This window comes from Oikopleura dioica, chromosome XSR (assembly GCF_907165135.1).
Source record: "Oikopleura dioica chromosome XSR, OKI2018_I68_1.0, whole genome shotgun sequence".
In the NCBI taxonomy this organism is placed as follows: Eukaryota; Metazoa; Chordata; class Appendicularia; order Copelata; family Oikopleuridae; genus Oikopleura; species Oikopleura dioica.
This window is the reverse complement of record NC_137294.1, coordinates 1,392,157-1,405,111: the sequence shown is the minus strand read 5'-3', so window position 1 is coordinate 1,405,111 and position 12,955 is coordinate 1,392,157. Positions and strand designations below refer to the sequence as shown.

Below are 12,955 nucleotides of genomic sequence, written 5' to 3'. Positions count from 1 at the left end.
CATGCACTTTCGGCCTCAAAGGAACAGTTTGATTCTTGGCTTATTTTTTAAGTTTTTAAAAATAAAATCTGTAAAGTTTACAGTGTAAACCTAATAATTTTGAATCAAAATTAAGCTTCTCAGGTCCAGATAAAGACCCTTGAGAACCAAGAGTCTTCCTATTCCTGCGTCGGTAATGACGCGGAATGCTCAAAGTTCACTGGTCAGAAAGCGAGCAACAGCACTTTCAAAGACTGTGCTTGCTACGGCGATGATAAGTTCTGCGAGGATGTGTGTGCTCGAATGTCGATTGAGGAAACTGAAACCATGAATCCTAAGATCGTCCTTAACAAAAGGCTCGGATAAAATTATAAAGCGTATAAACACTTCTTTAGTGAAATGCATGAAGAAGTTACTGATGCAGACTCGACGTCTCGACAGCTCAGAAAGGCTGCAGAGGACATAATGAACGACGTGATTGCTGATTGCTACAGATACGATTGGGACACCTTGAGATGTGCTACTGAGATGGGGGAAAAGCTCTATGCTAGGCTTGAGAGAAAATATAGTTGTGTAACATCAACTGACTACCAGAGCGTTTCTGGATGGGCACAGAATCACCACAGGGTTTAAAACATTCAGAGAACGTTGGATTTTTTGCGTACAGAATAAGAGTTTTTCTAACGAACAACACTAAGATACTTCCGTAATTCTGAACAAAATATTCTGGTCATTACCTGTACTAGATTTTTGAGTTTGATTTGTTTTAAACCTTTCTCAGTGCATATTATTCTAGTTATTACTATGCAAACTGTGGTACTGACAGTGGATACAGCGTGGACCAGTCTCGCTTTGAGGACAAGGTAAATTTAATCTTTCGGCTAGATAAATAAACGATGACGGATAGTCTCGAATAGGTTCTTTAATACAATTTTCAAAAAGTTAATATCAATTCATGAAAAAGTTTAGTGTGATTTATGCGCCAACATGTGTTATTCCGCCTATAGCAAAGTACAGTGTGTCAGAGACTGCATGAGAGAGACAAGTTTCTGCTCAAATAACAGTAAGAGTACGCTTATTGCTCGATATGCAGACGTTGGTGCAAGGACATATGGAGGTCACCTCTACGAGTCACGATATGACGGCATCATCTGCGCTGGATACTGCGCAGGCCCTAAGCCGTAGGGATTTGAATTATTTTTCAATGCGACATAATTTACATCAAAATAAATCGTTATCGTGTTAGGAGACTTATTCGTAGACAACATTTTTGAATGTTATTTATGTGATCAGAAAAATCAGGGCAAGATGTTCAATTCTTTCGCGCAGCTAGCAAATGCGTTGACAGTTTGGTCGATTTGTTCATCGCTGTGGGCGGCAGAAATTTGGACTCGAATTCGTGCTTTTCCCTAATGAGATATAAAGATATGATTTAATATAAGTCGAGATAAAGATATATAATTTGTCCGTTGTCTTTTTAACGAACCTCTGGAACAACTGGATAAGAAAAAGCAATGACGAAAATGCCGCAGTCGAGGAGCTTGTCAGCAAGTTCTGCAGCAAGCCGTGCGTCGCCGATGAAAACTGGTGAGATAGGATGTTCTTTGCCCATAATATCGAAACCAGCTGCAGTCATCTTCGATCGGAAAAGCTTTGTTTTTCGCTGAATTTCACCAATAAAAGCATCAGGCTTTCTAAAAATATATCAACTAGAGAACGTCCTTGTTCTCTAACGTTTCGAGCAAGTCAATCGCGCTAAGAGCTGCTCCAACAACAGGAGGGGCAAGAGTGTTTGAGAAAAGATATGGACGAGCTTTCTGTCGAAGAAGATCGACAATTTCTTTGGGTCCAGCAGTGTATCCTCCGGAAGCGCCTCCGAGAGCCTTTCCAAGTGTAGAGTTGATGATGTCAACTGAAAATCGGAGAATATCAACTTGAAATACAATCAACGTTTACCTTGTCCGTGGAGACCAAAAAGTTCATCAGTTCCGCGTCCTTTGTCGCCAAGGATTCCAGTGGCGTGGCACTCGTCAATCATTAGCATTGCATCGTGTTTCTCGCACAAAGCCTTGATTTCATCTAAAATTGTCATTAAAATCCTTGAACGATGAGTTGAATGTACCAAGGGGTGCGATATCACCATCCATGCTGAAAACACCGTCGGTGACAACCAGTCGTCGACGACAATTTGCAGTTTCGATCAGTTTTGCTTCGAGATCAGACATATCCATGTGCACGTAACGTTTTCGTTGCGCTTTGCACAATCGGATTCCGTCTTTTATTCAAGATCAAAAGACGATCATTAACTCAAACTGTTAAGGTAAAAGTTGACCCTAGCCTATGATGGATGCGTGATTGAGACTGTCGGAAATAACTGCATCATCTTTTCCAAGAATGACCTAAATAGAAGTTGAGGAATTAGTTCTCAATATATCTGTACCTCAAAGATGCCAGCATTGGCGTCAAAGCAAGCAGCGTAGAGAATCGCATCATCCGTCCCATGAAGCTTGGCAAGTCGCTTTTCAAGCTCGAGATGAATGTCTTGGGTTCCACAGATAAAGCGAACTGAGCTAAGTCCCGCTCCGTGTGATTCAAGAGCCGCTCGAGCACCGTCGACAACGTCTGGGTGAGCGCTAAGGCCGAGGTAATTGTTCGCGCAGAAATTCACGCAGTTGATCTCTGTCCCGCATGGCTTTCGCACTCTTATCGAGGACCCTTTAAAATTTTGAAATATAAAAAAATAACAAAAATCATCTTTACCTTGTTTGGAAATGATTTGTCTCTCACTCTTCCAAGTTCCAGCAGCTTTGATGGCTGTTCCTTCAGCAGCGAACGATTCTTTCAACGCTGGCGAGACGACAGTTCTTCGAATGATCTTTGAGAACATTTCTCTTTTGAAATTGAAAAAAGTCTACAAAAACTACTTGAGGAGGCGAAGGATCGACTGAGAAAAGAATCCGGCTTGTGATAGAAGTGCTGCGCCGGGTTATCGGCCCACGGGGCAATTTTCCCAGCGAGACACGCCCAGAATAGTCTATGAGAACAACCGAGGCGGAAATCGAACCATGCGGTATTGCTGATAGAGAATTATGCATGGCTGCTCATGCTTATGCCTGCTTGCGATAATTTTATGCTTGTTTTGCAAAAGCAAATTTTGGGAGGTAAAATATCAGCTTGAAAATTTCAAGAAACGGTTGAAAATTCGAGGCTTAGTTTGGTTTTTGGAAGCATAAATATGAAATATTTATTGGCAAAAGCGTAATAATGGAATTATACAGTTGTTGAGTTGGCCACAGTGTTGAACATATTTTGTGTTTATAGTAGAGGGTCTGACGCTGTACAGGGAGAATAGTTTACTTTATTGGCTTTTGAGATTCATGATCTGTGACTTTCTGAACTGATCGGTCGTTTCTGGCTTGGCAACACGAGCACCCACGTCTAGCTCATCGTCGTCGCTGTCGAGGTCGTCAAAGATTTCGCCATCGTTATAGTCGGCGGGGCGTCCGATTTCGGGAACCTTCAGGTCGATTTGCTAGGAATACTTCAATCAAAACTGCAATTTACGAACGCTTACCGTAAACTCGACGCCGTCTTCTTTTTCGACCTTGTACTCTTTGAGTGCTTGGTCGAGATCGCGAAGAGTTAAATTTTCCATTCTGGCTTCTCGTCCCAAAGGAATCTAATTCGAAATTTTAATGCACGTTTAATTAACAGATAGGTCACCAAAGACGACAGTACTCACCTATTATACAGTAAATATTCTCATCAGAGCCAATTTTTGGATGAAGGGAGTGAACACTCGGAATTGCCGGTAGTGACCCGCGTTTTCGAAAGGTCCGCTTTCCCATCGACTTTTGGTGGTTTCGAAACCTTTCCAAAAAGTCCACCTTTTCACCCTAGTAATAACACCAAAGCTAATCACCGATTTATACCTGTGTTACTGGAACTGGGATTGATTTTGGTCCAGAGTCGGGAACGTCTCGCAGTTTATTGGAAGAAACTTGTTCTACGTTGCGGCCGATTTCGAAGCTGTCCATCTTCATAATTTCGATATTCTTAATTAGTTGAATAAGCATTTATTCAGTATCATCTTTGAACTTAACCCTAACTTATTTCGACCTCGAACATTTTTAAACTTACGTCATTATTCTGTCCATATGCTCTAGGAATATCGTCATTTGTGCCACCAGATTCCCGGCTTTCATTTGCTCGAAGTGGATTTGCCGGTGGATTCTGCATTGTTTTGAAGTCTTCTGCGGTTTTATTTGGTAGCTCTTCGCCTGTCACCAACGAGTGGAAGGCCGCCGCCCAAAGTTTGTCTTTCTGCTCTCCTTGGCCCGGCTGGTAGGTGCTTGGCACGTTGCGAATGACAGCTTCACCCGGTCGCGGTGGAGCGGCTCGGTACTGCGGAGCGTCAGCTCGGTTTTCTTCCACTCCTGAAATTAAAAAGTAAGACACAGAATTATAAATCGAGGAAAAAAGCGAAGCCGGATTCCAGGCTGTGAAGCGGATTTACCATTCCGTGACAGCGTGGACCGGTCCCAACCTATTTGAAATACACTTTTTCAAAAATTCTGACATTCTTTTCGACTAACCATTTCCTTTTGGTGCGTCGGGCAACATTGTCCTTGCCTTCATCATGTCCTCGCGGACTGAACGGATCCTTTCTGGTGGCGGAGGTCGCGATGGCATTACGTTTGATTCCCGGCGACCGTAAGATTGACGGCCAGTTGGAACGTTGAATTCTGGAGGCTGGTGCTGTACTACGTCTGGTAAATGAGGGTCGTAGCTATCTCGTGAATCAAATGCTTGCAGTTCATAGACTAAACCGAAAGTTAGCTATGTAAGAATTTCAAATAAGGATTTTGGAATCAAGGAAGACTTTATGTACCTTTGTTAGGATCGTATCCTTTTTCTTGATCATGGAACTGCTGTCGATAGTCTCTCTGCCATGTCATTGAGTTCGGCGGCCCGCCAGTTTCTGGTGAAATCATTTGATTGAAGACATCTCCTCTACCCCATTCATTGGCTGGCAGACCTTCGGCGAGTTCGAACTCGGACTCATCTCGTCGCCGATTAGGTGGTGGAACTTGGTGGCTTTCAGAGGCATAATCTTGCTCGTTGTATCTTCCTCCACGAGATCTGCCCGACTTGCTTCGCGATATCGTCTTGTGATCATCGCGTGGATCGTCCATCGTCATTCCGGCCGGTACTTGCGAGCTCTCGTAACTCGGCGGTCTGAATTGCTCCATCTCATGATGCTGCTCGTGTGAAGCAACTCGACTCTGTTCCTGATCCTGCTGAAAGACTGGATTTTCAAAGCTCTGCGGCGGGTTCCATGGAATCTCATTTGGCGTATTTGGCTGTAGTCGTGTTCCATCATCGTTGGAAGGCCTCTTAGCTGGAATGATTGATTTTGAGGGCTTTCCGGAAAAGTTTTTCTTCCAATATTTATAGGCGAAGAAGGCTAGGCAGATTAGCAAAACGATCATGATTGGGACGAGGGCTTTTGAAGTTTTACTGCCTGGCTTAGGTTCTGGTTCAACGTCAGGCACGGGAGGATCAGGAGATTCTGTCGGTGCTGCTGCAACTGACTCTGGGAGACCATAGTTGGGGAAGGTTTCTGGCTGACTAGCTGGAGGAGGATAAGCCCCCGCTGGTGGAGGATATCCTGCACCGGAAGCAGGCGGATAAGGATTGTAAGGGGCAGCTCCCGCCGGGGGACCGTAGTTAGCAGGATACGGATTGGCAGCAGGAGGTGCGTACGGTGCTGGTGGAGCGTAGCCTCCACCGCCGAAGCCTCCGCCAGGCATCATTGGAGGTCTTCCAGGTTGAAACTCACAGATGTACGGGTTGGCAGAGGTGCAATCGGCTGCCATAACCTTCTGATCCGGGCCAGAGCCCTTCATCATCGGGCAAGACTTGGCTGTACGTTTTACTGGGCGGCCACGAACGTTCGAGTCACCAACCCAAACATCGTTGCCACTTTTTTCGCCAACCATCGTCACCAAGTAATCTAAAGCACAATCGATAGTGTTCGTCGTCATAATATTTTATCATTTACAAAACATAACGCTTTTGCGTATACCATAATTCCATGTTCGCGAACGATAAGAAATTTTAATCGGAAAAGCTAGATCAAGTTACTTTGGCGTGATTTTATTATTATGCTTCGGAACGGATGTTCCCGCCAGGTCAAACAAAAACGCAGCGGGGTTATTTAGAAATCGCTGTGTAGACATTCCACATACTTTATGTTACACAACAACAACTTACCGATATTACGATCGTTGACGCTTGCAAGCATCGCATTGTATTTCATGCAACTCGCACTTGCCGACACGTAGCTCGAGTGATCGCCAAAATAGTAGCAAACGGCTCCAAAAGGCTTTATTTAGTTCAAAGCTGGCGAAAAGTAGAGGTGACTATTGTCAATTTAGATGTTTTTGACTGGGATTTATTGAAAATTAATCGGCATTGAGGAGGTAAAAAAGACAAATCGGAGTTGATTCGGTGCTAAATCTCTTCTACTATTTGTCAAATAAACAACAGTGTCAGAATTACGTGTAATTAGATTATTTATTATTTAATAAAAGTCAATCAAAATTATCTAGCCCTCTCAATAATTGATGATTATATTACTTTTCATGCGCATTGAAGATTTTTGCTCAAGATAAATGATTTTTAAGCTAAAAGTTCTAGTAACTGGCGTGAAATCATAACTGTCGCTAATTAATGAAATCTAATTTATTCAGTGAACGTTCCTCAAATCCTTCTGGACATCCGCCGGAGCTCCCCGGCGCAGCTGGCGCCTCTTCGAAAGGGTTGAAGCTCATCTCTCTTTATATCTTTTTGTCTCTACTACGAATTGTTGCGCTCAGGTCATTGGACTCGTTGGGTTTGGTACTCTAAGCAAGGGAAAGGCATTCAGAGATGGTGCTGAGCTGGCGCAGACCAATCAATACCGTGCGAGTAGAACTTTGGTGGAGGGACTGCGCGCATCCCAGTCCCATAGTGCCGCAGGGCGCGCACGGCGCCAAATGCGTTCCACACCGTAATAACCAACTTTTTATGACCTCATACAATTACAGTCCCACAACAAAGCACTAAATGCTCATTAGATCGCTTATCTAGTCGAGTTTCTTTTTAATTTCCGGTGATAGTCACGCTCCACGGATTTTTCACACCATTTCCAGTCTACTTTTATAACGCTCTCATTCCGGTAAGCTTGATAATTATTCATCAGGAGTCGTCAATAATTTATCAGCACAAGTGCTAGAAATGTGTGGAGTTCAAAAATAGAAATGTTATTCGACATCAGTTTCGATACGATTTCATTCTTTCTCACAGCAATCTACATTTATCATTAGTTTCTTTTCCTTCAGCTCAAAAAGATAAAATCCTTGTGACGAAATCGGCGAGCTCCGCATGGTCTCTCTCTTGTCGACAATCAAAAGACTTTGAATCAAATTGAGTCCGGCCCATCCAAGCACAGGCTTAGATTAAGTTTTTTATTGAAAAATAAAAAGTCTCTCGTTGAAAATGAGCCGTGAGAAACCAGAGGATCGGATAAGAAACATGAAGTTTAAAAGAGATATTGATGACATTGAACTTGTGGAGTCAGAATTCAAGCTCAAAGGAATCGTTGATAAAAAGTTTATATGTATCATTTATAAATCAGTTTTCAACGTTCAATAGCACACAAAGGTTGGATTGAGTACTCTCAGAGATTGATCGCGGAAACTTCAAGAAAGCTGGAGAAATACAGCAAAGACGGAAATAGAAATGAAGAGCATAAAGCCTATCTGATGAAGAAGCTCGAGGAAGGGAAGAAATCTCTACAGCGGAATAAGGGTACTCATGTTTTAAAGAATCAAAGGATTGAAAATATTTATAGAGTATTATAAGAAGGAAGAGAAGCGGTTGATAAGACTCGACGTGCGTAGCTCAACGAAGACCGACAAGGTTACAAAAGGACTGAGAAAACGACGGCGGGAAGATTCCAGTGACTCGGAAGAGGTAATTTTTTTTAACATTCCTTATAATTGGAAAATTAGGATGTGAACAACAGATGGATTGAATGCAGGTCGCTCGACAGCAAATGGGCTTCATCGGACAACTTCACCAGCATTTCGCAAGTGTACAATAATGGTACAATGCCAAATCGTCGAAAGACCTACGAAGAGAGACGAAAGATTGATCGACACGAGTGGAATGACAAATCTTGGTGATCAAGTTGTTACCCTGTAAGATAGTTGTGTGAAAGAGAAAGAAATAAATGCGAAACTATATATATATTGTTCAATGCAGGGATTTATTGATAAAATGATATTGTCTTTGTTGATTTCATCTTACGTAATAACGGGCGAGTTTATTGAAAAGTGCTTGCCAAATGAGTCAGCTCAGGTGACGCAGGCTAGACGGAGAGAATGACCAGAATTGCAATTATCGGTGGAACCGGACTTGAAGATCCAGATGTCTTCCAAGGTTTTCACTAGAGACTAAATTCTTAAAGGTAAATTCTTCTCTTCAGACAAGACTGAAGTGAGCGTGGAAAACACTCCTTGGGGAGAAGCTTCGACAATCTGGAAGGGCAAGCTAAACTCGGTGGAGGTATTCGTCCTTTCGAGACACGGAAAATCACATGAGCTGTCTCCGTCTCAAGTCAACTACTGCGCCAATTTATGGGCGCTGAAGCAGCTTGGTGTCACGCATGTTATAGGTTTGCGGTTTGGTCTTTCAATTTAACTAAATGTAGCTTACACTAGCCACCACTGCCTGTGGAAGTCTCCGAGAAGAGTACGCTCCAGGTGATCTTGTTGTTGTCAGCGACTACATCGACATGACAAAGACTCGGACTTACACGCACTTCGGAACTTCCCCAACTGGGCCAAAAGGAATCGCTCATGTTCCCGCTAAGCCCGCTCTAGACGAGGGACTCCGACAAATGGTCATCAAGGTGATGAAAGACACGGACGTATCCTTCAAAGAAAATGGAACATGCGTAGTTATTGAAGGTCCGCGCTTTTCAACCCTGGCCGAGAGCAAAATGTATTCGAGTTTCTTCGGCGGCGACATTGTCAACATGACTCTCTCGCCTGAAGCAGCTATTGCTAAAGAAATGAAACTGCATTATGCTTCGATTGCGCTTGTTACTGATTACGGTAAACTTTGCTCGTTGGACAATTGATAATACTGTTTTTAGACTGCTGGAAGGAAAGTGAAGAAGTCTCAGTCGAGAAAGTCCTGAAGCAGATGAAAACGAATGCGAGAAATGCGGTCAAAGTCCTGCAAAAGCTAATTCCGCTTGGTAAGTCAATTTTTTAAAAGTGCCTAATTGATTATTGCGGTTTTAGTGGCCGAAAAAGACTGGACTGCTGAAAGAAACGAATTGACAGCAACAATTGATGGCTCGGTAATGTGAGCACCAAGAGAGATGTGGAGAATCGGATGCGTTTATTTAAATAACTGGTATAACAAAATTCTTAACCCTAATAAAGAATTTGCGCTCCATGGCAATTGAGTGTTCGTTTTTGTAATTTATTTATTTGGTTTTGGGGCAGCAAGTTTACTTATTTTTTTGCGCCAGGGAACGGGCAGTTTTAGGAAATCGGGCTAAAGGAAAGATATTTTTCAAAGACTTTTACATTCTTTTAAAGTTTTCTTTTTTAAGTTAATCTAGTTTAAAATTTCAAAAGAGACGCAAGAGTGAATGTGCCGGATCCATTTACAAGCAATTTCTTGGTTTAGTGTTCTCTCCGCAAAATACTAAAAGGTGGACCGCCAGATGGAATTGAAATTCGAAAGGGCGGGTAAGCTTTTGGGAGGGCGCGAAGTGGCTCTTCAGAGTGGGGTGTTTTGGAAAGTTAATGGTCAAGGGCAGTGAGTGGCACTGACAGTGTTTTTTTTTATATTGCACAAGATTGGGGACGCTAACTCCTCGAAGCACAGACATCGTAGTATGTCCCCCAAATGCTCAAAATGTAGCTAAGGGTCTGCTGCGTGCAGTAAGGGGGTTTAAAAATTAAATTTACCACGTGATCTATAAAAAATCACGCCATCTTTGCGGAAATTTTTGATTTTTCCTATTTTGACCCGAATTGGGGACTCTATCTACTCCTAGCGGAGACATCATAGAGGGTCGCCAAAGGGATGAAAATGTAGCTGAAGATGTGGACTGTGCAGTGAGGGGGTTCAAAATGTCATGTGATCAGCCCATTCCTTTTTTCGAAGGGGTCAAAAATCGCTTGTGCAATATAAAAAAAACACTGTCACTGAACTCACCCCCAAAGGAACCCCCTTTTTTAACGAGTGGATCCCATTTTTGAGGTAACATCGAAACGCGTGTTGTTTCGAGGCCCGAAAATCGACTTGTCATTCATAGTAGGAGCAGTAACAGTACCGACACAGTGCAATACAGTAGGACAGTACGGAGAGCAGTTAGCAGTTTCAAACATTTTTCTTCTTCAGTCGCTTGTGTTCACGCAGCGCCAGAGCCCGTAGTTGGTGCCTACATTGTTCTGCCAGAGACGAATTGTGCCATCTTCAGAGCCAGAGGCGTACAGCTCTCCGTCAGGCGAGAAACGAACGATATGAACCGGCCCGAAGTGACCTAGGAAAGATCATTGAACACAAACGCTTCGTTCTCTTCCATGATATCAATAAATACTCCGAATTAATAACGCACCCTTGTAAGAGTCCTCCACGCTGCCGGTCTTGTAATCGCACTTGTAAATTTTAAAGTCGGCGCCGCCAAAAACAAAATGCTCGGAATTGGGGTGGAGGTGCGCCGAGTTCACCTGCGTTTTCGTGGGGAATTCCTTGATCATCGTCATTTCGTGTGGATTCCAGAACGAGACCATGTTCGAGTAGCTAAGGGTGGCTACTTGACGCTTTTCGTGAATCACCAAATCCGTCGCCGACTTTTCCAACATAATAGACTGAACAGGCTCTTCCCCAGCTCTACGAAAAATATGAGGAAAGTCAGTGAGATGCAAGGATTACCTTGTGTCCCACTTTTTGAAGCTCTTGTCATCGGAGATGGTCAGAAACACGTTTTGGTCTAGCCAGAGACAGCGCTTGACCGTTCCGTTGTGGCCTTGGTATACTTTCGGTTTGCTTCCTTCGCTCTGAAGATCGAAAATCCTTACTTTCTTCTCCTGGCAGCCGGTGAGAAGCTGGTTCCCATCCAGCGAGAAATCCACAGCGCGGACGATGTGATCATGCTGGAAGCTATGGAGCACGTTTCCAGAGAGAGCGCACCAAATCTAAGCATCAGCTTAAAATTACGAAAGTCGAGGGAGATGGTACCTTAGCATTAAAGTCCGCACTGCCAGTCGCCGCCCGGGAGCAGGCTTTGTTGAGTGAGGCGGCCCACACTGCACCTTTGTGGCCGATGAAAGTCCCCACCCAATCGCCAGTCTCGCCTTGGCGGAGCATCGGATTCCCGTCTTTACAAGCTGAGATCATGAAATATCTAACAACAGTTATATCCTATTATTTCTTAAGCGTCTTACCCATCTTTTGTGTTGTCTGAAAAACTAAGATCCACAACTGGTCGCGTGTGTCCTGAGCATGTTAACGGCGTTTGCCGCGCCATCACCGATGGAGCTGAAATAAAAAAGAAATTAAACGGGAAGAAATCGAATGAGACGATCTGACTTTTAATTAAATCGATCACGCGAGCTCGATAAGACTTATCAGAAGAAACGCCTCTTTCCATGGGAACTCGAGAAACGCAAAAAGACAGAATTGAAGAATGAAGGGAATTTATTTTTGGGATTGAAGAAACGCGCAACATTAAATAGACTGAAGAAAAAGACGGGAAATAGACAGTAGCAGGGTAGTTTACAGAAAACGGTGCTTGTTGTTGAAGAATCAGAAAGGAACTATTCAAACAGAAGGAGTTTACTCGAGATAGACAGAGCAGATGTACTTGGCCAGGAGTGTTGGAGCTACTCGCGAATTTGAAGCCATCGCCTCCAAGCATCTAGAAGTAACAGTTAGAAAGGCTTCAGTTGGACGTGATTCTAGTGGCACCTGCAGAGAGCCTCGAGCTGCTCGTCTGATGGTATTCCATTTTCTGGAATGTAGGGGATGACGAGAGTAGACGGGTGCGGTGAAAGTGTCGTTGGGACAGGCACGTGAAGAGATCTGAAAAACAAAATTCATTTGGTCCTTGGCCTTGGAAAGAATGCTTACTTGAGAATGCCGCGAATCGTATTCATACGCCCTTCCCTGCTCGATTTGGAAACTTCTTCCACGCGGTGCACGAACGAAATAAACCTAAAAGAGTCGAAAAGCATTCGAAACGCCGTCTCACCTATTTTTGAGCTGAATGGCATTCACTAACTCGTCTCTTTCATTCAGCTGATCAAGAAGTAGGGCGGACATCTTAAAATTTATCGTCAGAAAATAATCCAATTCTCTAGAACTTCGGTTCTCCAAAGCTTGATTTTCGTATTCTGTCATTCATCTCCTAAGTAAGTTTGGAGAAAGGAGGGTCCGAAATCTGTCAAATATCAGGTAAATTTTGCTAACACGATCAGTTAACTTTACTCAAGTAAATTTTTAGCTCGATTCCACTAACCCTTGGCGTTGAAAATGAACTTTGCAAAAGCCCCGAAAGGGAAGGGGGAAAGTGATACGGCATGGCAAAAGCAGCCAATGGTGAATTCTGAATAAAATCAATTTCTCTATTCTTATTACTTCTTGGAAGGACCGAAATGATCCTTTTACGATCCAAAAAGGCCTTCCAAAAGTCATTTGTTTATCTCTTTCTTTGCAGGTGTTATTTTCATTAGCACTTTCTCATAGTGGTTAGAACTTTGCAGGTAAAATACTCACAGTTTCGACTTCTTTTGCGTTGACATCGATTTCTTGATCTTCTGAATTCGAAGATTCATTTTTAGATCCCTCTGTCCCATGAAGTCCTTCCGCTAAATCCATTCGCAGGTGCTCTAAACAGACATTTGCT

At 43.3% G+C, this 12,955-nt stretch overlaps 5 protein-coding genes across 6 annotated transcripts; 1 reads left to right on the top strand and 4 right to left on the bottom strand.

Moving 5' to 3' along the window:
- Positions 1-1,202: 1,202 nt before the first annotated feature.
- LOC145710415 (2-amino-3-ketobutyrate coenzyme A ligase, mitochondrial-like) lies at positions 1,203-2,969 on the bottom strand. Its single transcript, XM_081788166.1, has 8 exons — positions 2,740-2,969; positions 2,420-2,694; positions 2,318-2,378; positions 2,102-2,254; positions 1,936-2,058; positions 1,714-1,891; positions 1,466-1,673; positions 1,203-1,388 (listed from the first exon to the last, which is right to left on the bottom strand). The coding sequence occupies exons 1-8, from the start codon at positions 2,864-2,866 to the stop codon at positions 1,278-1,280; spliced, it is 1,236 nt and encodes a 411-aa protein (XP_081644292.1). The 5' UTR covers positions 2,867-2,969; the 3' UTR covers positions 1,203-1,277.
- A 255-nt stretch (positions 2,970-3,224) lies between these two features.
- Positions 3,225-6,363, bottom strand: LOC145706823 (uncharacterized). Of its 2 annotated transcripts, XM_081784268.1 has the most exons (8): positions 6,256-6,363; positions 4,871-5,995; positions 4,575-4,802; positions 4,496-4,525; positions 4,120-4,415; positions 3,912-4,034; positions 3,554-3,658; positions 3,225-3,511 (listed from the first exon to the last, which is right to left on the bottom strand). In XM_081784268.1, the coding sequence occupies exons 1-8, from the start codon at positions 6,299-6,301 to the stop codon at positions 3,338-3,340; spliced, it is 2,127 nt and encodes a 708-aa protein (XP_081640394.1). In that variant the 5' UTR covers positions 6,302-6,363; the 3' UTR covers positions 3,225-3,337. The 2 variants fall into 2 exon arrangements, with proteins under 2 accessions (XP_081640394.1, XP_081640395.1); XM_081784269.1 differs by lacking the exon at positions 4,496-4,525.
- Positions 6,364-8,379: 2,016 nt separating this feature from the next.
- LOC145706974 (S-methyl-5'-thioadenosine phosphorylase-like) lies at positions 8,380-9,532 on the top strand. Its single transcript, XM_081784440.1, has 5 exons — positions 8,380-8,466; positions 8,513-8,701; positions 8,748-9,143; positions 9,185-9,289; positions 9,336-9,532. Exons 1-5 carry the CDS (start codon positions 8,409-8,411, stop codon positions 9,401-9,403), a joined length of 816 nt encoding a protein of 271 aa, XP_081640566.1. The 5' UTR covers positions 8,380-8,408; the 3' UTR covers positions 9,404-9,532.
- Positions 9,533-9,638: 106 nt separating this feature from the next.
- Positions 9,639-11,606, bottom strand: LOC145706973 (serine-threonine kinase receptor-associated protein-like). Its single transcript, XM_081784439.1, has 5 exons — positions 11,496-11,606; positions 11,290-11,455; positions 10,984-11,246; positions 10,667-10,941; positions 9,639-10,591 (listed from the first exon to the last, which is right to left on the bottom strand). The coding sequence occupies exons 1-5, from the start codon at positions 11,576-11,578 to the stop codon at positions 10,446-10,448; spliced, it is 933 nt and encodes a 310-aa protein (XP_081640565.1). The 5' UTR covers positions 11,579-11,606; the 3' UTR covers positions 9,639-10,445.
- Positions 11,607-11,641: 35 nt separating this feature from the next.
- On the bottom strand, positions 11,642-12,934 carry LOC145708660 (fasciculation and elongation protein zeta-2-like). The gene is made up of 5 exons (XM_081786359.1): positions 12,826-12,934; positions 12,302-12,372; positions 12,181-12,264; positions 12,019-12,132; positions 11,642-11,968 (listed from the first exon to the last, which is right to left on the bottom strand). The coding sequence occupies exons 1-5, from the start codon at positions 12,925-12,927 to the stop codon at positions 11,887-11,889; spliced, it is 453 nt and encodes a 150-aa protein (XP_081642485.1). The 5' UTR covers positions 12,928-12,934; the 3' UTR covers positions 11,642-11,886.
- Between the last annotated feature and the right edge of the window lie 21 nt (positions 12,935-12,955).